Below are 26,838 nucleotides of genomic sequence, written 5' to 3'. Positions count from 1 at the left end.
CTGAATATAATAATAGTAACACTGTACACAGACGCAGACACGGATTTTGAAACCCTGCACATGGAGGGACGGATGGGGGGCTGTGTACATAAAGGATGCGGAGGGTGTGAGTGCAGCTAATGACACATTAGAAAGCCTGGTATTATCATAATTACACTAATTTAGGCTGCATTTCAATGTGCACTGCCATATCAGGGACAATGAGCGTGGCCCATAATGCTCTTGATGCTAGATAGTCTCCCCGTGGTCAAAGTATTAGACGACATTGTATAATAATGAGGCTACAGAACGGGCGCACTGGACGGTTAAATGTCCACATCGGTAGAAACTCTCCATCCCTGAGACAGTTCTGTCTAAAAAAAACAACAACTTTATAGCCCCGAAACACACTGCGTATGCAAGTCTGATGTCTACTCATCGTATCTTAAAGAGTAGCAAAGAGCAGAGCTGGTTTTATGTAGCCAGACTCTTGGGCATTTGGGTTTTGAAGCACCGCTGTTAGATGTGAATCAGCATGGTGCCGGGCAAGGCCTCTATTGATTGCTTTGACCCACATCAGGGTGGTGCATTCTGCCTCTGACCTGCCTCTCACTAACCTCCATCACCTCATTTAAAACCTTGGACACAGACACAGCCCAAGCCTGACACCATCTTTTTTAGACAAACGCAGAGTGAAAGAAGCCTCTACGTGGCAATAGAGCACGATAATGAAGTTAATTGATTATCGTTTTAACATATTTAGCTGCAAAATGTGGAAAAACATTGTGGAAACAGAGGAAAAGTAACGAATAAAAAATTAAGCCAGTCACTGGAGGCAGCTAAATGGGCAGCTGTGCGTCTATTTTCATTTCCTACTGTCATTTCCAGTTATTATCTGCATTTCCACCCAGTGTGCAAACTAGAAAAAGAGCTTGTTACCAGAAAATTGTCTTTTTCCAATTTGTATAGTTGGATACGGCTCAGCCAGTCACAGAGCCATCCACTGTGCATTTTATACCTGAAGTGTGTAAAGTTCTCCCTTGGCGGCTTTTCACAAGCACATCTAATTTTCCAAGTTCCCAATTGGCAGATTAAAAAAAAAAAGAAAAAAAACAGAAAATACCAAACACATCATGTTAGACGAGTTTGCTGAGGTCAGTTTTCCACACCCTTAAAAATAGCACCGACGACATAAGCGTCCTGCTTAACCCTGACACTGCCTCTACAATTACACTATCATGGCAACACAGAGCCTAAGGCCTTCATTAGGCACAGATAACACATACCCACTTTAGAGCCAAGCAGTGTTCTCTCATTAAGTGTGGAAAAGGCAGAACATTCATTTCAGCCACTGCGGTTTAGGAGCAGCAGGGGAATACTGAGGCGCAGTCTCCATCCTCCTTCCTATTGCTCTGCTTTACCAAGATATCGCTGCATGGGGTAAGTGGCGGAGCAGTGCACACGACTGGGTTCAGAAAGCAACGACTGGTCTCTGAAAAGTAGCGTTACACGAATGCAAGTATTTGCATTCGTGTAACATAGGCGCATGACATTCACGGTATAGCAGCGCGCAGTGAACGAATAATGTGCCAGAAGGATTATATGAGCCACAAATTAACACAGCTCTTTTGTATGCTTCACGCACCACTCCGTTCATTGGGAGTGTTTATCTATTATAACTGTAAGCCTCAGGTGGAGGGGCTTTGTGAATGGAGGTATCCGTTACACATACATACAGTGCCACTTAAAAGTATTGGCACGCTTCAGAATGTTCTACATCTATACATAAAAATGCATCAAGGCATTTTCACACGAGCCATGAGAGTAGATAAGGAGAATCCAATCTAACACATGAAGCTGGAATATTACGCTTCGGTGTTTATTCAGAAAACTGAGCCAATATTACATTACATCTGTGAGGTGCAGAAGTTAAAGCGAACCTCTAGGATTATAGGGTGATTTTAAGGTCAAATTAGAGTACATCTGTTCAGAAGTGTATCCAATCAATGTAATGAGACTCAGTTGTCGTTCAGCGCCAGGGTTTTGCATAAATAATTCAGGTATTGGTTACAGTCTGACGTGTTTGTGGAAATGAATGATGGCACAGACAAAGACGCTGAGGAGCTCAGAAAAAGAGTTGTTGTTGCTCATCAGGCTTTTAAAAGGTCACATCTGTAAAGATCCACAAATCCACAAATGCACAGTCAGGGTAACTTTGAAGCAGCTAAAGGCCTCTCACGCTGTTTGTGTTCATTAATCCACCATCAGGAGAAAGAACATCATCTGGGCCGGGGCGGTGGGCTATCAACGATGAGCCAATGAATTCTGAGTTATACCAGCCAGTTTGTAAAGGAAATGTCAGGACGTGTGTCTGCAAGCTGAATCTGGACAGAAACTGGGTCATGCAGCAAGACAACGAGCGCACAAGTCGTTCTACAAAAGAATGGTTAGATAAGAACTAAATTATTATTTTGGAACGACCCAGTCAAAGTCCTGAGTCAGTTTTTTTATGCAGAAAATCAGAAGAGCGCAAATACTTTTAAGTGCACACACAAATAAAGAAATAAAATGCAATTAAATTAAATTAAATTAAAATAATCTAATTAAACAGAAAGTCTAAGGGTAGAGACTGAAGTACAAACACACTGTAAAAACCCTTTGTGGCAAATTTGTGATTTCGGGTGAAGGACTAAATTTGCCTTAGGCCGATTTGATCTGGCAGAAGCCTTACGCACTCGATAACACTTGCCCTGTTTAATCCACAGACAGGCGTGAATGGGGGTTTCCGCCTGTCATACGTAAAGTCCTATGTGCTCCACTCAAATTTAAATCAAGACAGAATTGCAGCTGTTCCATGAGGAAGACGTGAAACTGTGCCAGCCACTGCTCAGCAGTCACGTGTGCCAGAGATAACAACAGCCAGGGGGAAGCCTTTGATCCATGCAGTGGCTGTTGCTCTGTCTAATGATACCTGGCAAATCCACCTCAAAGTTCAGAGCTAACTCACCTCCTGGTTGACAGTCCCTGCAGAACCCGCAGAACCTCCCCAGTCAATTCCCACTGTGCTATTTTCCCCAAACAAGAGCTGCAGTATTTACCTCAGGCGACGCAGCAACTCAGCTGCCTCCATTTGTTGGTCACAGGTGTGATTACAGAATACACAACATCCAGACGGATGGCAGCAATTGCAAACCGCTATAAGTCACAGTTGTGGGACTTTAGCCGACAGCGGCGTCTTCAATCATCCTTCATAATCTGCCTTTTCTTTTATTTGTCTGTTTTCACATTCAGGGTTAAACTCTGTGCAAATGGGGCAGGTCTAGAGTAATATGTCAAGTCTGTGTCTCCATAACCGAGTCCAGGAGAAAAGACATGGTCATTTGTACCAGTAACAATCATTTGCATTTATATTACTGAATCACTTCTCAAAGTGGCGCTTCGCAGTGACGGCGCTAACTCCTGTCATCACAGGTGCAACACACCTGGTGACTCACAGGAGCCCTTGAGTGAGTGCGAGCGCTGACACTTCAGTCCAGCAGGACACAATCAGGGATGGTTATCATGACAGTTTCATTATCGGTTCCCCTAATCCTCCTAATCAGATACAACCGCTGTAAAACCTGAAACCTGTCACTAGACGAGGAAGTTACGAAACCCTGAATGTCTATATTTTTACATGTTTTAGGACATCATAAAACATCGATAGGGAGGCTAAACGTGGAGCCTCTGAGGGAGGCCGACTGTTCTGGTTAATAACTCTTGCTACTTTCTCCTGCTCCACTGGCAGTACCATAATGTGATTATTTACTGTCTTCATTTAGCAGTGTAGAGAGAAAGCCAATGGGCATTAGTGGACACAGGTTATTAACGCAGACTCATGGATTAACACGCTACACATCGGAGCAAATGCCTGTTTTAGTGATTGGAATGAAGGCGGTCCCATTAAACAACCATTGAAGCTCGTAGAATATTCACCATGTACACAATTTCTAAATGACAAACACAACCGCGCAGTTACCCACCTTATCCTGCTCGTTTAACAAGGACATTTATAATTCCATATATCTCAAACTGAAGTCAAGGCTATTAAATGTCTGCACTTCACTTCAGCTTGTGAACATTGCTAAACACGCATTATGCATCAATTCCCCACCACAGTTTCACGCTCACATGTCACAGTCTATCAATACATTCAATTAAACGCTGATGTGCACGTTGGTAAAAGGCCCAAATTAGCAAAGTGAACAAAGCGAAACATTTACTCTGAACCCTACAGTGTAAACACATTAAAAAGACATTAAAAAGTAAACCGGCTGAAAGTTTTTTTGGACTTACTCTGCAGTTTCCCAGCTCCTCGGCAGACAAGATAATGGTTCCACATTTCTTCCCGGGGATACCACTGTGGAAAAACACCGATATCATTTAACTCTTCCAGCAAAAGTGTTAATTTTAAAAGGTTAGCAGCTTAGCACTGATAGAAGAATCATGTTGCATTTTGTCTTTGGGTGTTGCCAATAAACACACTGATACAAATTTGTCTGCAGTTTCTTTCTGGTGAGACCTCTGGTGAGTCTCATTATTTTCTAAAAGTGCAGCTGAGGAGATCTGTTTTGCTTTTACTCCACAGCCTGGATTAGTCACAATTCCTCCACTGGCACACAAGCAGTAGATAAAAGTTTGCAAAGCTTTTATACTGCCACTCTCTATATATCATAATACACAAAATTTAGCTTTAATCCAATACTAAATGTAACATTAGTGAGACGGTTTGGCAGCTCTAATGATCACCCTATTTTATCCTTGCCACTTTAAGTGAGTCAAAAACAAGTTATAAATACAGACCATCTTGTAAAATCTAGTACAGTGAAGATTAAAACCACTGGGACACAGAACAGCACCGCGTTAAGACTTTAAATATCAGCTCAGGTTGGCAGTTGTTTACCACCGATTCCCCCTCCAGCAGATGATCAAGAGACATCGCAACACAATAGTGAAGTGGAACAATATATAGCACTGTGCAAAAGTTTTAGGCAGGTGTGGGGAAATAAATGCTGTAAACTAAGGACACTTTCAAAAATACAAATAATGATGTTGTTTATTTTTACATCGATATTTGGTGTCACTACCCTTTGCCCTCAAACCAGCATCAATCAGGTACACTGTAGGACTGTAGCCGCGGTGGTCGGCCGAGGAAGCTCAGTACAGCAGATGAAAAACACATCAACCCTTATTTCCCTTTTAAATAGGAAGATGTCCAGCAGAGCCATCAGCTCAGAATTGTCAGAAACCAGCGGGACCCAGGTACACCCATCTACTATCTGGAGAATACCGAAGTGGACTTCATGGAAGAGTTGCAGACAAACATCCATCCCTCTGACGTGGAAATAAGGCCAAGAGACTCAACTATGCATGAAAACATAGGAACTAGGTTGCAGAAAAATGGCGGCAGGCGCTCTGGATAAAATTTGAAACATTTGGCTGTAACACAAGGCAGTTCGTTCACCACAGAGAGCTACAATAATGAGTGTCTGCAGGAAACAGTGACGCATGGTGGAGGTTCCTTACAAGTTTTCGGCTGCATTTCTGCAAAGGGAGTTGGGGATTTGGTCAAGATTAATGGTGTCCTCAATGCTGAGAAATACATGTTGATCCATCATGTAAGATATGTATGACTGTAAGATATGTAATAACTATCTTCAGCGTAACTGGAAGTGATGGCATGGCCTCCACAGAGCTCTGATCTTCGACATCATTGAGTGTGTCTGGGATTACATGAAGAGACGGAAGGATTTGCGATAACTGGCAATGAGTCTTTTACATCGCTGTGGAGCAACTGAGACAAGCCTTTATGTTCTTTTTGGCTCAGCAGTGGTTTTGGTCTTGGAACTCTGCCATTCAGGCCATTTGTGACCTTAAATGAGGCGATTGAGGCGTGCAGTACTTTGGATGTTGTTGTGGGGTCTTTTGTGACCTCCTGGATGAGTCATCGCTACGCTCTTGGGGTAATTTTGGTCGGCCCGTCACTCCTGGGAAGGTTCACCACTGTTCCACCGTTTTCACCATTTGTGGATAATGGCTCTCACTGTGGTTCTGTGGAGTCTCAAAGAAATCGCTTTAAAACCTTTCTCTTATACAACTTTGTCTTATATTTAAATTTGTTTGCTGATCTGAAACATTTAGTTGTGACAAACATGCAAATCTCCCTCTCTGCAGGGAGGCTCTGAGAAAAAGGCAGAGCCCATTCAATCCAACACGCTTTCCAATCAAACACCAGCACTCCAGCTGCTGACACTCCTGTCATCTATCTGGACAAAGAAGGAAATTACATGAGAGTCCTGCTGCAGCCTTAGCTGGAGATCAATCATTAGAAGGTCATACCTGCTGCAGATCCTCATCAAGCTGTGACAGCTGATCTGAATGTGAATAATAGCAGATTCCGTTCTGCTAAATGAGAGTTTACAGCAGAAGAATCCTGCATTATTTGCAAAGTCAATCTGAAGCTCAAACCAGCAATGACCGAACTTTCAGAACTAGATTGAACCAGGGGATCCATTATGAGAGAGAGAGAGAGAGAGAGAGTAGTTTCCTTATCTACCTGTGCAGGACGTGTAGGTAATGTTTTTAAGACATATGGTACGAGGTGATTCCATTAACCTCTCGCAAGTTTTCCCAGGCCAATATAAAACACACAGACAAAGCCCAACAGAAGCAACTATAGCCCCTGATGTATCGCCTTTGATCAATAGCTCAATACGAATTCACTAACCAAAGCATCCAGCTGCAACTGCTGTGTAGTCTTTAATGAGGAAAAACGTTAAATGAAGCCATGGCAATCTGAGAGGGCAGGCACATTTCATCCTCAGGCTCTGTCTTTAAGGTCCCTGGAGATCAGTCTCAAGGTGAATTAACTGTCCTTGAATTATTGATGGTTCGGTCCGAGTCGCCACTGTGCAGGTTGATGGTGCCTTGAAGAAGCAGTAAAGCCCTCATCAATGAGGCCTGTAAACCCTGCACACTCCACGGGTCACATTATCTCCCGGAGGTCACGGTAATGACTGATACTCCATCAAACTAAGAAATGAGATCCAGCGATTGGTAAAATATCAGCTCCAGATACGTTAAGATGCGCCACTCTGACCTAATCTCTGCTGCTGGAGGAGAGGGCCCGCACCAAAAAGGGCAATGGTTTTTTAAATTAGGTATGCATTATTGAGTGCGGCATTTTCTCTGACAATGACTAGTTAAGAGCAAGCAAGCGCTGAAACGGGTAAATACAGTTCCTGCCAATTATCTGTGGCACATGACTTCCCTTTTTCATAGCTCAGGCTTTTTCCGCGAGCTCTAACAGCTCCTGTGACGCAATGTGAATGTTGGTGATATGAAGAGTCCTGCATCAAGAGGCCTCATTCTCTCTGCAATCATTCACGGGCGGTTCCTTGGTGAGAGAACGCTTTGATGATGAAATTATGTGAAATGTGCTGCCGTGGTCCTCCTTCATGTACTATCGGCAGCCAACGAGGTCTACAGTCTGACTGCCGTGAGGAACCGACAGGATTTAATCAGCCGGTCATGTAAATGTGTGTTATATTTGCAGCATTTGAATATTTAAATGACTCCGGTTGAACAAACAGGTCAGCGTACTGTGTGATGTTTTACAGTCGGGAAATTGCCAGCCCAACAAAACTGCTTTAGTATTTCAAGCTACATCATCTTCCATATATATATTCTGCATGTAGTTCTGGGCATTTTTGATTCTTTTTGTTCTGATTTACACCAAAAATCCAAATGCTCAATTAAAATGTTGCAATGCAATTACATTATACCACAGGTTGAGTAGTTTTCATACCTTTACCAGACAAACTGATATTTAGCTATAAGTTGGTTTGGTTTAATTATACAGTTAACAGGAACAACAGTATAGAAACAAGTGTTCACAAGCAGTAATTGCATCTGAATTCAGAGCAGTTAAGTGAATGGAGTTATTTTGACGTGGCGGACTTGTTCAGAAAAGACTGATGACAGCCTGTTATCATCAAGGCTTTCTGTGCTTCCAGTGAATGATTAATGTGCCGTAATAAAGTCTTTTAGCATCTCAGCAACGCAGATTAGCTGCTGACAGCGCTAAACGTATGCTAACTTGCCACTTTCCTTGACACAATTCTCCATAATTCATCACTTGCAGTCTTCCTTTGGCACTCGTGCCATATGGTCCTGACCAATCCAGTGTCTGTCCTTGATGTGTGTCGACGCTGACCTTATGTTTACAGTGAGACGAGCATCGCGTCTCCCTTTCTTTACAACAGAAACCCGGAGGATCAAAGGTGAGCCCACAGAGAAAACAAACCAGTAGAGACAGCACTAAAACGGGGTCTTGTAGCACACGGGCGTCCTGCAGCCAGAAAAAAGAGATGAAGGAACAAGTGCTGCTATGCTCTTAGCTCACAGTGAAATAAGGTTAGCTACAGCTGTCTTGACAGATCCTCTGTTTGATCAACTGAGTGGAAAGAGATCAAGGAGCATATTTCAGCATCACTACAATTACTTGGTCGAAGTTTCTGATACTGATGTTCCAGAGAATACCAATGGAGAGCAGGGGAAGGATGCATTTGAGTCATCTATTCCTAAGAAGAAAAGTAGCATAAAAGATTACCGTGCATGACATGATATATTATGGATCTTCAAGCTCAATGTATGGCCTCTATAACTTCTCATCTAGACGCAGATGCTGTCAGGAAACAGTGATTCACAGCGCCTGTATCCCCTGTTACCTATTGGTGCGGAGGAGGGGTGGATGGTGGTTGGTGAGATTAAAGTCCAAAGAGGGAGAAGGAAGCGATTGTTGATTCTGTTCACATTAGGTCATTAGGATGAGGAATGGTCTTGATATTTAACAACGCCGCAACGTGTCATGCATATGAGAGCGAGGTAAGGTTATCTTCTCAGCAGCATGAGCGAGAGCCCACTCCCCCAGCACTGCAGTGGTGGCAGGGTGGGTCTACATGTTTTCCTACGAGGCAAAATGACTGCAGGGCTATCATGTCTCCCCAAACAAAAAGTGTTATTTTTGCAAATTCACACCTACCGAGTGTGGATAATCAAATTAAAACATTTCAGAGGACGGGGTGCGAGCAAAGCAAGGAGCAAGATGAGGAAAAGGATCATTTTCACTACACAGAAGAGCTGATTGATTTCACTGTTAAGGTCAGTGAACGTGTCTGGATGACAAGGGGGCTGGGATAAATTAACAACCGGTTTGAGTCGCGTCCAAAAGAGATGGACGACAGGCATTTAATCTGGCTTTGTGCCACAGTAAACGTTTGGGGCGGTGGGCAGACCATAGTTGAACAGAATTAGATGAGGCTGCCAAAACTCTATGTGGGTTCAAATGGGATTATACCACTAATCCCCTTGATCTCTGTACACAGATAAGCATCCATAATCCCTCACCTCACCAGGACTAAAAATAAATTAATTCATTAAAAAAAAAAAACTAAACAAATGAAAAGTAAACTGGCTAATTTAAAAGGACACCAGAACACCAGGAAATGAGAGCTGCTTCCTACAGGTAAAGTAAGCAGAGCTGGTGTTTGTGCTTAAAGGAGGCAGCTACAGGCAACCTGCGCTAAGCTCTTTGAAGCTTTGTTACAATGAGCACAAACATGTAAATAGGGCAAAAAAAAAAAAAAAAAACTGCATAACAAATGTCAAAACTCATAAAAACCACCGTGAGGAAATAACTGCTTTTCCACCAGTTGAAATGAGGTGAAAGACGAGATCCTGTCTTATCACTAACATGTTCATTGCGTCATTATTTTTCTTTTACTGCAATCACGTTGTGTACCCTATTGAGCGTTACGGCCATTATCCATCAGCACCACCGGTGGATAATGACCATTACCATGAACCCACTGAATAGAACTAATTCTTTTGTTTATGCACTGACCAATTATCAACATCAGATTAAATTACCAATGTAATCAATTTTATGAGCACACACCGATGTAATGAGATCTATGTTGACGTTTTGATTACATAAAATTACGGCACAGGCTTTAATTACTGCAACAATGTTTGATTTATTGTGTTTCTAAATAATTGAGGCTTTCATCAACCACCTGCAAGACAGACAAATGGCTTGTTTTGACAGCGAAAGGGAGGATTAGGAGAAGTTGTCAGTCAGAAGGAAACTTTCTTTACCGCTAAATGTAAAATCTAAACGCAAAACGAATGCCCAAAGACATGACAGTGAGTGCAGTCCGATCCTTTTATTCTCACCTGCCAACAAGGGAAGGCCGTCTTTAGAGAACATAACAATCCCCTTTCAATTTCCCCCCCCGGCAAGAACAGAAACTCCCTCTCTATCAGAGGCCAAAAGAGATGCCAAATTCTCTTTGTTATTGCGTTTGCACTGTTCACACTGCGGGCGTACGACATCAGTTCACAGCAGATTCTCCTCTCTCTTATCCCGTCTATGTCATTAGGGGCCATGGCACCTTCAGCTCGCTCACCGGGAGCCCAGCACAAACTTGGGAATTCATATCATGTTGCTCAGGGTTTGCCTTGACCTCCGCTAATGTCGACTATAGATTGCAATCTTTTTCCCAACGGATGCCGGATAGATCGGCAACATCTGAGTTTTAAAACGGGGCAGAAGCAGCATTCGCTGCTCTCTCACCTTTCCGCCTGTGGTCATGACAGAAATGAATAAAGTCTGCTCTCTGCTTATCTGCAGAGTAAGAGGCTCCCCTGCTCTTTCCTGCTCTTGCACCGAAGGCCTCTATTATTGCCTGAAAGACAAAAATGTATTGCTTTATTATCTGCACCGCTCTAAAGACCAATAACGAAAACAACCGCAGCATGTAATAAATTTACCATTTCTTTCTGTGGCAGAACAGAGATTTTTGTTTAGATTATATAATCCTTAAAGTCCTTGAAAAGTCAAAAACAGAGCACATCCGCTAGCCGGTCGATAGAGGGAAGGTGTGCTGCTAGGAACCAAAATGGTGCCTAATGAATCCCTGTTTCATCAGATGAAAAAGGTTCTTGTACACTCAGCACAGTTGGGCTGAGTTCCTCATCTAAGCAGGAATACACATTATTAGAGAGGGACCCTTGTTAGCATTCAGCCTCAGAGCCCAAATTGGCATTTAGCGAGGCAGCAGAATGCTCTAATGGTGTGTGATGTCCTGAGGCAGAGGATGCCGATTACTGTAAGCCGTCTTCACCTCCCAGTTAAGCAAAACAGGCAAACGTGGGGCCGAAAGTTAAAGAAGCGCTTACCTGCTCCGGTCTTCCCATTTCAGAGTTCTTGGATGAGGGATTTTTAAGTTTCGCTAACAAATTCCACAACTTCCGTCCCTCCCACTCCTGTTTAAATCTGCAGTTTATTTCCATCTCAAGAGGAAGCTGTGTAGCCGCGAGTCAGCCAGCCAACTACATCAACCGGCATCTTTAAAAGAACTGCCAGTCTCTGAAGATGAGACAAGCGATGCCCTTTGCTTCAGTTTTCCCAGAGTAAACTTAGGAGTGAGTTTTATCGATCTAAAAGTTGACTGTCTGAAACCCCGTGAGCATGACTCTGCTGTTAATTCTGAATAAGTCTTATCTTTCCATCTTAGATATTTAGATTTCACATGTTGCAATCGCAGCGTATTCAACATCATGTTCAACATCTCCAAACATTGGTGGTGAGTTTTTTTTTTTTAATCAAAAACAGAGGAAAAGTGCGAATCCAACAGTGTGTTTATCTGCTCCAGCAGAAGCAAACATGAGCGTGTCTAACCAATTTAGCATAGGATTAACTTTCTATTAGTTTGTGTCCTTGTAAGGCACACATTAAAAACAAAACACCACTCAGCCATTACGTGCAGAGTTGAATTCTTGATGTGTTTTTGCCTATTCTGTTAAAACACCAGTGACCTGGCATAGCAATTGAAAAAGAGAGCAGTGCAGCTTTTGTCCTTTTTTCTTCTCTGTGGGAACTGCAGACACACAATTTTAAAAAATTCATTTTTAAATAGCATAGCTGCTGCTGCTGCTTTATGTTGCGACTGCTATGAGAATGGAAAGGTTGATAGGAGCAGCAGTTAAGGGACGCGACATGGCGGCTGTCATTTACAAACATAACTGCTTGGTATCCACAATCAACTACAGCCCTGAGACTCCACTGTGGTTTTTGATGCATCCTCGTGGAACAAAACCAAAACCGACGTACCATCTATCGTCCTCTGCCCAGTTTGACTTGCTAATTTTTGTGCATCTGCCTGATTAAAGAGGCCATAGTGACAGTGAAAATATTTTTGGCTGTTATTGTTGGAGTTTCGTATTTTGTTGTGTTACAGCCCACTAAGCTAACAAAGAAGCTTTGAATGAGATGGATCAAAAATACATACATTCATTCATACGTTCATAACCTTCTTTAAATGAACAAGTGAACAAACAGCACTGTCCGTGGTCCTGAAACATCAACGACACTCCCAACCTAGTATCCATTTCCTGTCTATTTCTGTTACAAATAGGCTGATATTGCAGCGTGTTTGTGTATGCCGGAGGAAATCGAGCCAGTAGAAATGTAAAGTAAACACATTTTGTTTGTAGCTTGACAATTTTCACAATTGCATGAGATGTAAATATGGCATTTCCACTTGTTAATGACATGTTATGAGGGCAATGTGAGTCTAGTTGCACTTCAGTAACCAATAATGATTCTCTGCTATCTCATAGGAAGTCATTAGCTTTTTCACTTAAGCCATTGATGGACTGAAGGACAGAAGTGAAAATGAGAGAGACAACTGCAGAAGCCACTCACTAATGCAACCTGAACCTGTAACCTCAACCCTAATCCCATAACCGCTGGTGGTCAATAGTTAATGGCTCAACAAAAAAACACTTTAGATTTCAAAGCTAGAGCATTAATCAAACCGTGGTTGTTTAAAATTGCATCAAACCGTACGGGTGTTGCTGTGTTTTTACGCTTCACCTGAAACTCAGTTACAAACATCTTAAATTCCAACTTGTTTTGACAGAGAGATGAATCAGTTTATCAAAGCGTAGCTGATCTGATAGAAGCCGAGGCAAGTTTCATTTCAAAAATCATCATTATCATCACTCCGTTCACATTTTAATTCAACATCTACACAGGAGAATGTGTCAGTCGAAGCTTAATCTTTAAATGTCACTATTGATTAGTGTCATTGAGGCCTTGTCACACGTGTCAGGCGCAGACAGGAGTCAATTGGAGCTGAAGTCTGCACCAACAGTTTGACTATTTGTTAACCTTTCCTTCAGAGCTTCATGCTGCTCGACTCATGACAGTGGTCTCAACATTAAATAAGCAGCAGAACAAAAAGCAAAAAGAGGCAGGCGAGTCTTAAAAGCGATTATTAAAAACAGGTTCAGTCAATGTGATCCAAAAGTTATGCTGGACATTAACACTGCAGCCTCTGCACAAATTAAACCATGAATCCCCGTACCAGAGAAAAGTAACTGCAAAGATGAGATTAAAAAAGCAAAAAAAAAAAAAAAGATATTTATCGTAGTTCACAGCTCTTGTGATTTTGATCAAACGTCGGTTTTGCTTTCATGCCGTGGTTTAATCAAATTACGTCTTTATCAAAAAAACATCCGAGTGCTAATTTATCAGTTTAACAACACTTTCATCTTCTCAGTTTTTATTATTTAACTTTTTGAGCTTCACTCCTGGGCTCAGTTAATGTAATTTTTTTTGTCTGTGGTTTGATTTTGAAGTATTGCTGAGGTGCTGGCTCCGCTGAGCCATAAAAATAGATTTCATGACACGATATACAACAGACTTTCAACCACCGTTATGGGAAATGCTTTACGAAAATACAGGAAGATACGTGGTCACGGTGATAATGGAAACAAAGGTATAAAATCAATATTACATTAAACTTTTATGGTATCTCCACATACAGTGCACCTTGAGCTGTGAGTGGTATATATATATATATATATATACACACACATGTGGAGTTATGAGGTTCTGTACTATGTATCATAGATGCGATTGTACTGTGTGGACTTACTTCACTGAAGTGCAAGCTTATTGGAAGGGCTGAGACCTTGTGATTCTTTATAACAGCAGCTAGAGGCAATAGCTGACACAAGAAGTTACTCACTGTACCCATCAATAGGGATTTGCTTTTTTTAATTTACTACTCGGTTCCCACTGTATGTGGAGTTGTAGAAACAAGTGAAAAGCAAGATTATTCCTTTCAGTGATTTTTTTTTTCACCCCAAAGGTGGGAAACTGTTCAGATGAGCCTTTGATGTGATATACGGCTTTCAATTTATTCCTACGCAGCATGCACAATTTTAATTTTTTTTTAATATATTATTTTACAGATCTCCACAAATCCCTTCCCTTTCCTCCCTTTCCTCCCGTGGGTGCGGCCTGCACACCCATCATGACAACCATTGTGGTTTTGCTCATGGTTTGTTTCCAGCTTCGAGCATGCAGCAGAAGGTCACAGTCGCAGTGGGCTAATGGGTTTAACATGCTAATGTTGTGCTGCATTCATATGCTATATTGCGTGGTGTAATTTACCATCGTGGCAGAAAAGGCTACTGCCATATGTTAAATGAACGCTATTATCATGTTACCTATACTCCCACGTATATTACAATTTCACCCCGCAGGCTATACACACAATCAGAGCCACGAGAGCTGTGTCACAGCTGACATGTTTTTCAGTAAAAGATGTCATTCACCTTCATCTGTAATTCAGCATTGTTACGTCTCCTCCAACAATAACTCTGATACATGCCTCTCATTAAAAACTGATTATAAACAGAAGGATCCGTAGCACTGTGTCGATTCACCGCTCGGTGGCTCACATTCCTGGCATGTGCGTTCGCACTGTACATTTTAATGACGGTGTGCAGAAAGGCATCCACCAGTTATTTTTCCCAGCACTAATAGGCGTGTGGAATTTTGCTCCGGAGCAAATGAAATAACATCACATTTGTCTCCATGTGTGTAACACAGACGAATTCAGAAAAAGTAAAATATTCAACCGAGCCCGAGTTCGTTTCTGTTTACGTGAAATGAAAAGACAATAAAATGTTGATGCGCGCGACGTATTCATCACAAGGTGGGTACAAGTAAAGCAACAACATGATGAATACTGAATACACATACACCCCAACATGCAGCCCTCACAAAAAGAGAACTCAAGAGACCACTGGGATGAGTGATGAAACATCTCCAAGAAAACAAGGCCATTTGATTTAGCTTTGAAAAATGCCATAACCTGGATGACTGACAATCTTTGCAATCTTGTTCTCCACACAAGACATAATTTATTTTGGAGTCAAGGTTGGATTTTTAATTTTTGCTATAGTTTTAGATTCGACTGAGATCGGCCATGTATAGCTCATTTTCATGTTTCTATATTATTTACATAAAGTTCTCCCCGTGCCTGCGTGGGTTCTCTCCAGGTGCTCCGGTTTCCTCCCAGCGTCTAAAGACATGGTCGTTAGGTTAATTGGCGATTCTAAAATTGGCCGTAGGTGTGAGTGTAAGTGTGAATGGTTGTCTGTCTCTCTGTATTAGCACTGCGATAGACTGGCGACCTGTCCACTTTTTTCTGAATGAATGACGCAAAACTCTGCTGACGCGAAAGCACCCCTGTTGAGTCTTTAATGTGACTCGTGACTAATGTGGCCAGAGAGTGGATCTCTCGTATACTATCCTGGGTGTGCTCACACCTTGACTTTAAATTGGTCAATTTTGATCATATTCCCCGGGACGGATATTAATGTGAGGTATGAACAAGGCCTTAGATTTAATATGTAGAGAGGAAATAGCTGAAGCTGTAGATTTTCTACATTGGTGGAGTATAAAACTGTAAATACTGTACAGGACTCAGCATACTTTAAGAAGTGGCTTTGGAATTAAAGCAAAACATACTGTATAACTGGGTTTTTTAGGTAAAAGATTGTCCCAGTAGCAATTAATGTTAAGCTCCGACTCGTAGGTATAATGTCTTCACAAGTGAGTGGGTGGGAAAGACAGAAAGAGAGAGAGGGTGGGAGATGAGTGGCGAAGAAAAAGAAATAGAGAGCACAATGAGGAAAAGGGGTATGTGTGTGTGGGGAGGGTCAAGCTAGAAATGAGGCTTGTTGTGGATGGAAAGAAGAGGGATAAATGAAAGCCGAAGTGTGGAAAATAGGGAAAAGGGGTGCTGAAATGCTCCTTAAGCAGGTCATTGGATGCAGCGCGCCTTGGGAGGGCTTGTTTAAGCATGACTAACAGATTTCCTCAGTCCCTGCAGGAGCCATTCCTCAAAAACGCGATCCAGAGAAGCACTGTCACTTCAGGATGCATGACAAGGAAATGGAGCACATAGCCATTAAACAACTTCTATCGTCTATCACAGGGAGAAAGGAGAAAAACTCCTGCCCGTAATACTGTTGAGAGACTAAAAGACGGGGCTGAATAAGAAACCTGCACTTCTCTTGCGCCTCTGAATTGGTGCTCCTCAACTTAAAAGCCGTTGGGGCGGTTGATAGCGGCACAAGTGTATGTTTTCATGAAGGCTTAGTTCTTCAGTGTGTCAGGAAAACCGTACCACCACCACCACCATCATCATCATCATCATCATCATCATCATCATCTCAGTGGTGATCAAGGTGTCCCGCTGAAGCTGTGCAGTCAATACTTTTCTCCATCACGTCTGCCTGGGGCTCCCGGTCGTCCCGTCTCTCTCTGATGTGCGGTGTGAAGCCTAGTTTACGGCACACTACCAAACGCTGCCTCTTGATCCTGCTCATCCTCTTATTCAGCACTGAAGGACGCCGAGCCCTGTAATCTACCACCGGCAGCCACTGGCAGAGTTCACGGTCGACAACAAAGCCCTGCAGTTCTCACAAACCCCTCAGTGCCGGGGCCAGCGCGGCCTCATACTTCACATACAAACCCACTCTGAAAAAGACAGAAGTCAAAGAGACACACACAAGCCCGTGGGTGCCGCTGGCTTCGGCAGTGCATATCTCCCAATTTATGCTGACGCGGAGCTGATGCGGAGCGCCATGTGTCTCACGCTGGCTTCAATCCACTCTTTGTGCTGGATCACCTCCCTAATGACAGTAATTGTAATGAGGAAATCCACTGTCATGTTCAATTACACGCTCCCATCCAAGCACATGGGTGCTAATCTTGCACTGTAATGTACAATACAGGCGGCTCTTGAAGGGAGACGTATTCATCGCGGCCTCGCTTTTGCCGGTACGTGTGAAATCCAGCAGGAGAGCCGTGTCACGTTTGAACGGGCTGAGAAGTGGCACGGAGCTTTCATTATCTGATAATATCTGAAAGTGTGTATTTGAGAAGTCAAATTTATTCTGTTTGATAGAAGAACTCACATGGAAACCTCCTCCTGAGTGGCTCTTATTCTTGACACGCGCATCAAAAAAATGTGCACTCACCCTAGCGGCTTCTCCAAGCGACTGGCAGGTGAGCCCACGATCTCCCCCAGCGTACAGTAGACCTGTCCCAGGAAGTCCTGCCAGAGAGAGACGTAGGACGGGGAGGGGGGGCATTCAAGTGGATCACGGGGGGGGGGGAATAACAAGGAGAGTCGGTGAGGAGTTAAGCATCATTATAAGCATTGTACAGCTATTAATTAGGACATCTGAGGCAGACACGTACGTTAAAGTCGGTTGGCTTCCAGTGTGGAGAAGGAGGAGGAGGAGGAAGAGAGAGAGACCAGGCAGCAGCAGTGACACAACAGAGCATATCATGGAACAGAAGGCACACGACTCAAATACCAGACCGTCATCAACCAAGTGCAAGAAAAAAAAAAAAAAAAAAAGTGGATATGAGGAAGAGCAGCGAGGGTCACTGAGAGTCAGAGGAGGAGAAAAGGAAAGTGAAAGAGCGCGAGAGAGAGAGAGAGAGAGAGGGAGGGAGGAAGGAGTCTCACGCGGTTCGTCTGCAGACAATGAAGCACAACGCAGAAACACAGCAGCAAAAGCGTCACGCGACACACACAAACACACATTTGATGATGAATATTTTGGTATTGTGCAAACCAAGTGCTGCAAATATATTGTCTAGTGTTCCTACTATGGGTTAATTTATCAAAGCTTTCAGCAGAGACAATGACACTAACATGCAATCATCTTAATGAACTGTGGGTTCACATCCATTCATTGGAATCTAATGTGAAACTCTGCCCACTCAAAAATACAATTTAGAAAACTGCAAAGAGAGCTATACAGCACACAGGGATATGTGTTGAATAGCTTTGATAACCACGTGAAATGCTTCAATTGTCATTGTTAAAAAAAAAAGCAGAGATAATGAAAGTGCCACATGAAAATGAAACTTGGATTTTTTATTGCACTGGAGCAATAAGAGAACTGGTTTCAGGAGGAGATGGAATGATAAACAGTGTTTTAGCAGAAGAAGTGTGATTTACTTATCTTATCTTAAATATATTTGAGCATTTTCAGGCTCCAGAGTTTGGTTTGCATGTAACCTAAATATCCGACATGCAAAGTTAATTCTCTCTCTATATATATATAAATATAAAAAAAAAAAGAGTTTTTCACTTACATGCTTTGCCAGATCTGGACTTTTAGAGTCGATATCATACCTGAAATTGTGAAGGAGACCACACATCACAGAGGTTAAGGCGTGCGCAAAACACAGCAGAAGCGTTAACAGACACTAGCTGCAGCGTGGGCATTTCCTGTCTGTCAATCACACACCCGTGGGTCATTGTGGGAGTCGCCAAGGAAAACAAAACAAAAAAAAAAAAAAAGCAAGCAAAGCAGAAATCTGACAGTTAATTAAGGAAGTCTTTCTATATTTTATGACTGTAATTTCCACCCCGGTACCAGAGGGAACATATCAAAACAATCTACTAATGCGGAGAAAGTTTTCAGCATCTGCCAGTCAAACTTAATGTAAAAGTAATTAAACCAGAGTATGCCCTGGCTCCCACCTCTGTGATAAAACAGAGATGTAAATGAGTAGCACTAATTGTGAGGGGATGCACTCCCTCCTTTCCTGTAGCGTTGTGTCATGATTGCCTGCCAAATGAATTCATTAAGTGTCTAAAAATCCTCCTGAGACATCCAGCTTAGGCCTAGATACATCCTGAAGTCCACCGGGGACTTCAGGCTTGATGGGTTTGACGCTTGGAAGCGTGTGTCCTCTCCTCCAAGAAGGAGGGGTGGGGGAGAAAAAAAAAAGGAACATGACTCTTTTCCGGGAATTCAAAATGAATCTGCACCTGGCTGACCCTCTCACTAGTTTGGCCTTTTCGAATGGAAAATGGCAGAGAAAAGAAGGACAGGACCTTTGTTGGTTTTCCGGGACTCGGTTTTAGACGTTTGCTTTGCGTAGAAGCTGGGAGATTAAGAATAATACTTTATATGAAATATTTATCAATCTTATACCAATCTCTGCTCAACGTATGACTACCGAGACACCGCACCTATGAATAATTCCTCAGGAGAGAGCGGAGCTGTAACGAGGGTAGAGAAAGAAGGAGAGAGAATAAAAGAGAAGAGGGAAGAAGAGATAAATGCGGGATGTGGGAGGAGAGGTTGGAAACAAAAGGAAAAATTAGGGGATTAGAGGATGGCACATCTGAAACACACACACACGCGCACAGACACACACACACACACTATGTATGTGGCCTCAGAGAAATACATCAAAGGGAATAACTCACACGTCAAAGCGCAGGTTCTGCTTCTCCTCAAAGAAGTAGTCCAGGATGTACTTCCTGACAAAGTCTGGGTTTAGTGTGTTGTCTATCACCTCTGTTCTGCCAAACTGGACCACAACAACAACAGAAGAAGGAAGAGGGAGGGAGGGTGGGGGGGGTGTACAGTGAGTACAGAGCTTGGAGACAAAACACCACGCAGTCACTCAGAAAAACTACATCTTCGACTCTATTCCCTCACCCCGCTCCCTCCATCGTTCCCCGACAACCCTGAGAATTCATGGATTCAGATAAGATCAGACTTGATTAACAGCAGTCGATGACGGCACACACACAATGCCAGCTCTTCTTCTGTTTCATTGTGCTGGGGATGAGTGAGCCCGGGGGAGGGGAGTGGGGGGCATTTTATTGAGTCCAATTACACTTAATTAATAGCACATCCACAGCACTGTCGCTCTATGAGCAACTTCAAACGAGAGGTGGAGGACACAAAGACGGGGGAAAGGAAAAAAACATGTTGTTTTTACACGAATGGCTGGAGGTTCCTCTTCACTCAGCGCAGACACCGATGGCATTAATCAATACGCGTTCTTGTCTGTACATGTGTTCTCGTGGGCATCGACAGTCAACAATTTAAAGCATGCATCTGACCAAGCGCAGCTCAAAACGCTGCGACGTTTTGTTTTCTCAGAGGACGCATCGGGAGGTAACTTGTGTGGACAGCCAGGTCTCCCAGAATGCATTTCAAGTACGCCGCTGTGAGGATTACTGCGTCCTCCCATCTGTACTTCACAGTCAAACCTGTCAACTACCAAGAACTAAAGTGTGAAGTTTGCATATTGTGTATTGGTAATCATCCTTAAAACAATTTCATCTGTGCAACAAAAAGCGCAAAGACCTCCTGATGATGTGATGTGCTGACAAGTGAAAGTGTTGCACCCCACACCACCCCACACGCAGGCACATTCATTGTCTCCAAAAATGAATAATTCAAAGTCAGAGAGAATTTGATGTAGAGCCGCTGCATAAATAAAACATCCCCAGTAAAAAGTGTTACCATAAACTGACACAGTGAATTAATAATAGCAGTGTTAGGGCTTAACGAGGAGATGAAGCAGCAGGATTACCGGCTCACACTTTTTGTGATTACATCCAGTGGGGGTAAAACCCCAAGTGAGACCTAACAAGGGAGCAGAGAAGTAACGCCACGGCAGCAGAATACTTTCAATGGATGGACGCCTGCGCTAATGCAAAGACAGTCGGGGCTGGATTGCGCGTAACGCGGCAGAGTGAGAGCATGGGTGTGCTGGAGTATAACCTGCCATCAAGCATAAGAGTGTGTCTGAGGCTATAAAAGTAGAACTGCTGTGTGGCACTACCTCCACTCTTGTTTTTCCTGTCAAAGTGTGAAAGCCGCGTTCCAGCACATCCAAAGGTGGTGAATCTCCACCGAGCAAATAGGAGCCTATTTCAGTGACAGAGCAGACTGCAGCAGCAGGGGAGCTATAGCATATTCACTTTGGTCCCGGGCCAAACTTTACAGTGGAAGAAGAATCAGCAGCAGCGCAGCAAACAGCCACCAGAGGAAATAACAGATCTCCCTCTGCACACAGTTTCCCCTGCCTTGGCACAGCGCACAGCCAACCTGTAAAGCCAAGGTTGCAAAGCACTACAATTAACTGTCTGCAGGAAAATAAAAAAAGAAGGCGGCGCTGGCAGCGCGCGCTTCTTCCCCGTCCAATAACCCTAACTAGAATAAATTGCGAGCAGTAATGTCATAAAATTCATCTTGGTGAAAAAGATTAACGTCCAGGGTTTTGACTGGAAGTGGAAAGGCCGGGGTTTGGTTGAAATTGGGGAGGATATATTGTGTCAGTTGAGTGAAAATGGTAGACACAGGAAAACCTGTCACGCACTAGGAGTAATTACAGAGGAAGGAGATTAAAGTCACAACAGAATGATGGCCCAGCGCCGCAGTTTTATAAACTGACCACGGACGCTGACAGAAATCAGTAATGAGGACACGAGCCTTGAGGGGATCTGATGTAGACGTCCTACCGGGAAAACACAATGCATCCGTAGCGTTTGTTTCCTATATTCTTCTGTGGTTGAGAACTATGAATGACTCCCAGGTGCCGGGGTAGAGTAATTGGATTACAGGCTTGTTGGTGGCACAGTGAAAGGTGCTCCAACCGACCAGACCTGCTCCCGGGAGAACAAAAACACATTACTCGACAGAGGGGGCAGAGGAGGCGCTTAGCTTTATCAATACCGCGCAGCTTGACTCCGCCGTGTACAAAGCCAGCTGCCATGTAAAAACACAGGCCCCGTATCTCATTCAGAGGGAGACGCTCCAGACCACAGTTTGCAAGCAGGAGGTGGGACATTGTAACCAGAGGTGACAGGTGTAGGAGGCTCTTCCTGCCGCCAACATTTGAATGTTAATCAGCGAAACTACGATCTGGGGTTGAACAAAAGAATATCCCCGCGTTGCTACCAGTACCAAGGCTTTTTTTGTGAGCCAAGGCCATTATGAGAGACGTGAGAGACATAAGGTTCAGCCACTAAGCTCTGGTATTATTTTCTCTGTGTGAATAACACAGCAAAAAATAAACTTTTTAGGGTTCAATCAATGGTTAGACCTCTTGGAAAATACGGTTATTTACTTTTTTTTTTTTTTTTGCCATCAGTTAGAGAACGACTATTGAGTTTCTGGAGTCACCAAACAGTAGCAAAGCAATCAGCGGAGGCTCCATGAAATCACAGCTACTGGCCAAGAAATAATCCTTCTACCACGAGTAAATCTCCTCCTGCTTCGTATCACTAACTTTCTACCTCTCTTCCTGTGTTTACACATGGACACGAGTAGTCCACTAATAACCACAATAATAACTCTAGTTATTTATTATCAATACTACCTCTGCAATAACATGTAAACATTTAATCCCTGTAATTCATATTTGCACTTACTCTTTACGCACTTTAACCACTTTATTCATACATTCATGTTTACATCCTCTATAGATGGTTTGCAAAGTTTTAAACATTTACTATAGATACATAGCTTTTATATAAACGTGCACTGTTCTGGTTTTTGTTTCTTTAAAAGTGTATTGTTTCCACATCATGCTGCACATGAGAAACTGAAAAAATAAAGTTTTCTGGATCTGAATCTGAATAATAGCCCAATGTAGACTAAAATGGATTGTTTATATAACGATCTGTGTAAATTCGGATGAGACTGATTTTCAATCAGATTGGGATTGAAGAGAAAAATATTAGAGTCTCATAGTCATCTAAACACTTTATTCAACTCAACTGTTTCTCTGTGGTTGGAGGGTGAGGAACAGGGACGTATCAAAATGAAGGTACTAAATAATTAATTGTTCAAACAAATATTTGAAAATTTGAACAAAGCTGGAAGTTCTGTGGGTTTAGCCTCTTTTCTTTGCTTTTGAATGATTTCAGTGTTGCCAATATAGCTGAGGGGGGGACAAAAATCTTCTCGTGTTATATTTCCCGGCAGATTTGACGGTCAGCATTGGGCAGAACCACTCTGCACATTTCAATAACCTGCCCTTCAAAAAGGTAGCGACTGGATATGGAATCAACCAGCAGCTGTAAGAGTTGTGGTGAAGGTTTCCTCCATGTTTCAGCCAGAAAAGGCTAAATCCCAGACAGCATTTGGGATATATGACTCTCAGCTTATGTTGAGGTATTCACATCCAAATTGGAATAAAAGTAAAGGAATTGCACTATTTCCATTTCACTTATTGAAGCCCAGATGCTGGTCTTTCTGGGCCTGTCTGTGTTCCTTTTGTTCTCAGTCATGAGTTTTTTTTTTTTTTTACTTTTTGACATTATAGTCAACTGTGGAGGACGGGTGAAGTGTTTTCGCTAACCTGATGAACACCGTGGCCTTTTCTGCTTGACCTTTTTCTCTGAGCTCACTTCACATCTCTTTCTGCCATTTTCGACGTTACTTTCGACTTTTGACATTTGGCTAACCGGTTCCAGGATCATTTATTGCGGACGTGGGAAGTCAGTCACCCTTCAGTTAACACAGGAGACGCCAGCAGAGTAACCATGGGTGCAGATTATCACGTTAACGACGGACACGTCCCGTCAGGCTAACGGTGCATGTTCATCTTTATGAAGAGCAACAAACTAAAATATTTTCTATTGTGATAAATGTGATTTTCTATATATCAAATACCAGTTTATTTACAGTTTAACTTATAATCCAAGATATCAACCTGTGTTGTTACAAATTCTGAAAGTATGAACAGTACATTTCCAATTGTGCTGTTCACCTAGAATAAGCCCCAAAAAAATAAAAAATAAATAAATAAAATATAAGTTTCCATTTCTCTATATATCCACCAAGAAAATGGGGACACGTAATATTCCCAGAGGATCCTCTGTCTCCATCTTTGGTCAAATTGAAGCCCACTGGCCCACAGCCAGAGGAGATTCTGACACAGGGGCAAATCTTTATCGATGTGTGTAGCTGTCACATTAATCAGCCAATCAGTCAAAACTAACGCAGTGTTGGCCCAGCGCAACAGTGTTCACGGGGTCAATCAATTGCAAATGATTGGCACTCACAGCATTTAACTGGAGAGAGGGGAGGGCGGGAGGGGGAGGGGGGGCTGTAAACAGAGATGGGGCTGTCATGGTGAAGAGACAGGCTGATTGAGTTGTGTTGACAGAGGACCGGCTGTGATCTCTTACCTCTCTCCACTGTTTGGACTCCACGCCCTGGGTGTATAACACAACCACTGAGAAGAGAGTGAAAGCAGAGGAAACGCTGTCACTAAACAATCTCAATCAAGCACCACGCTTCTTCAAATGGGGTTTGTTTTGTTCCTTCTCTGCAGACATCCATCAATAATTATCCTGCCACGCCCTGACAGCATAATGAAGTGCCAAGCGTGATGATTCTGGTTATGCACGCAAAGAACAAAGCTCTAAGGCAAGATTGAGAGCTCCTGCAACATAATTTAAGCCGTGCAATCAAAACACAATTTCCTTACAGTGGAATTCTCTTAATTCCTTTTTGATTCCGCGACTTCAAATGAAGCTGAGGCTGAGGCGGCCGTACGAGACGTCACCTGTCACATATTCTGCCGTTCATTTTCAGGCGAATACAAAACAGGTTGAGCGGGATATTTTCCCTGAAGCTTATTTACACAAAAGGTCTGAATCTCTTCCCTATTATGTTAAATGCCTCCCCCCAATTCTCTATCCTACAGGGAATATCAAAGAAAACGTGTCTCACCAAAAGATAGCCATTTGTATTCAAAGGCTGCCGTTTATACCCTGCATGCATTAAGGTACTTTAGCTCCCAGCAAGGTAAGGTTGTCCCATTACTGTGCAAATGATATGCAGTTATTGAAGGAACCACTTCGAAATAGCAGAGTAAACTGAATCAAAGTTAAGCTCAGCAAAAGTGAAAGTAAACCTCACGAAACGAGGCGACAAACTAAGCTGCAATTACAACTCTAAGAGATGACAACTTACATGGGTCAGATTTGGAGAAAGTGTCTCGGTCCAAGAGATTCCTGTGAGGAAAGAAAAAACATCACATTAGAAACACAACCAAATCAAAATCTCATTTCACTCCAACGCGCGCTGACGTTGCTCTAATAGATTTCACATTAAGACGGCGAGTGTCAGAGTTGTGAAGATACATTTTACTTTGCACGAGTATGTCAGTGCTTCCTCTCATGTGCAGTTTAATCACAACGCGGCACAGTGCAAAGAGCTAAATGATAATGGCCTGGCAATTCACCCTTGAGATTTCCTTTCTAGGTGAACAGTACGATATGCGCGTTAACGCTCGGTGAAAGGACACAGAGGACACAGAGGTGCCAGTGAAAACGTGGCAAGCTGTTTGCCACAACAAAGAACGTTTTCCAATGCAAACAAACGAATAAATTGGCCCATTTATCTCATAAAGTAGTTCCAGACAAAATTAAGCGCTCATGACAATCATGAAAATAAAAAAATAAATAAATCAATGTACCAATCAAGCAAATAGTCAGCAGCTTCTTTTGTGTAGCTGAAAACCGATAAACAGAAATAGAAGAAGTGATAAATAGTCACTTTTGTCTGAATTAATGCAACTTCTAATTCAAGTGTAGCTTAATTAACTTAAAGCTGCAGTTCAGAATATTTGTCTAGCGTTGGTGTTATAGGAAAAAGCCACGGAGCAGCAGTGGAACCGTGTTTGTCCTTTATGGAAGTGGTAATACAGTGCCATTATGGATTTCTTCTATCTTTTTGACTGCAATTCTTCGTCTAAATGAGTTTATTTTTTCATCAGGAGCACCAGAAATTTTACTTGGAAGCTTTCTAGGTTCATTCAACCACATTCAAAGCTCAAATTTCCTGCAAGATAATGTGAGATGTATTTGGCATTCATTGTGCTCATTAGCTTAATCAGCATTCTGTGAACTCATTTGGCAATGGCTTGCTTGGATATAATGGATATTCATTAATATGTAAAAAAAAAAAAAAAAAAGTCATGGACTGTGGCTTTAAGGTCTAATTTAGACGGTTTTTATGTTTAGCGCCAGGCGGTGCTTCAATCCTGGAGTAATGGTCACGGTCAAATGTCAAAACGTAGCCATTAATAAGAAAGAAGTGGTGAAACAGTGACGAATGTGATTACAGACTTTACAGATATTACTTTTTGTTAATGTGAACCATTAGGCAATAGGTTTTGAAGAGCAGGATTCATGTGCGCACAGTCACTGAGATCAATCATAAGATTTGGGTTAGAGCTGCAACAATTATCGACACAAAATTAACATTTAATGAATTCTAAGTTGAATTATGAGTCAAAGTTGAGCTATAAAAATGTAGTGTCAGCCTCTGCAAAGATTTCTTATCTATGTCTTTGTCTCGTCTGACAATAAACTGGACATATTTGCATTTTGAACGTCATTTTCAGCTCTGGGGAAGCTGCAAATCAATAATTAGGAGAATAACAATCAATAATGTAAATTAGAATTAGAGGCACCCGTAATTCGCTTAAAAATTGTGAAAAAAAAAACCCCAAAAAAATCATTTCTGAACCACTGTGTACCCCCTGATGAGCAGTTTTTATTGGATTGGTCTCCAGATCTCCTCACCCTGACAGTTCACAAGTAA

The 26,838-nt window shown here is 42.5% G+C and overlaps 1 protein-coding gene across 1 annotated transcript in view; it reads right to left on the bottom strand.

Annotated features, from left to right (window-relative positions):
* The window catches only part of cpne5a (copine Va), a 71,520-nt gene that overhangs the window by 30,476 nt on the left and 14,206 nt on the right, over window positions 1-26,838 (bottom strand). The window contains exons 4-10 of the mRNA XM_047607295.1: window positions 25,204-25,244; window positions 24,414-24,460; window positions 19,686-19,789; window positions 18,560-18,599; window positions 17,651-17,665; window positions 17,428-17,504; window positions 4,315-4,378 (exon numbers count right to left, since the gene is read on the bottom strand). Coding sequence (XP_047463251.1) covers window positions 4,315-4,378; window positions 17,428-17,504; window positions 17,651-17,665; window positions 18,560-18,599; window positions 19,686-19,789; window positions 24,414-24,460; window positions 25,204-25,244 — 388 coding nt within the window. The remainder of the gene's footprint in view (window positions 1-4,314; window positions 4,379-17,427; window positions 17,505-17,650; window positions 17,666-18,559; window positions 18,600-19,685; window positions 19,790-24,413; window positions 24,461-25,203; window positions 25,245-26,838) is intronic.

Source organism: Mugil cephalus, chromosome 1 (genome assembly GCF_022458985.1).
Source record: "Mugil cephalus isolate CIBA_MC_2020 chromosome 1, CIBA_Mcephalus_1.1, whole genome shotgun sequence".
In the NCBI taxonomy this organism is placed as follows: Eukaryota; Metazoa; Chordata; class Actinopteri; order Mugiliformes; family Mugilidae; genus Mugil; species Mugil cephalus.
Note: the sequence above shows the minus strand (reverse complement) of the source record. Positions and strands in the feature narration are given on the sequence as shown.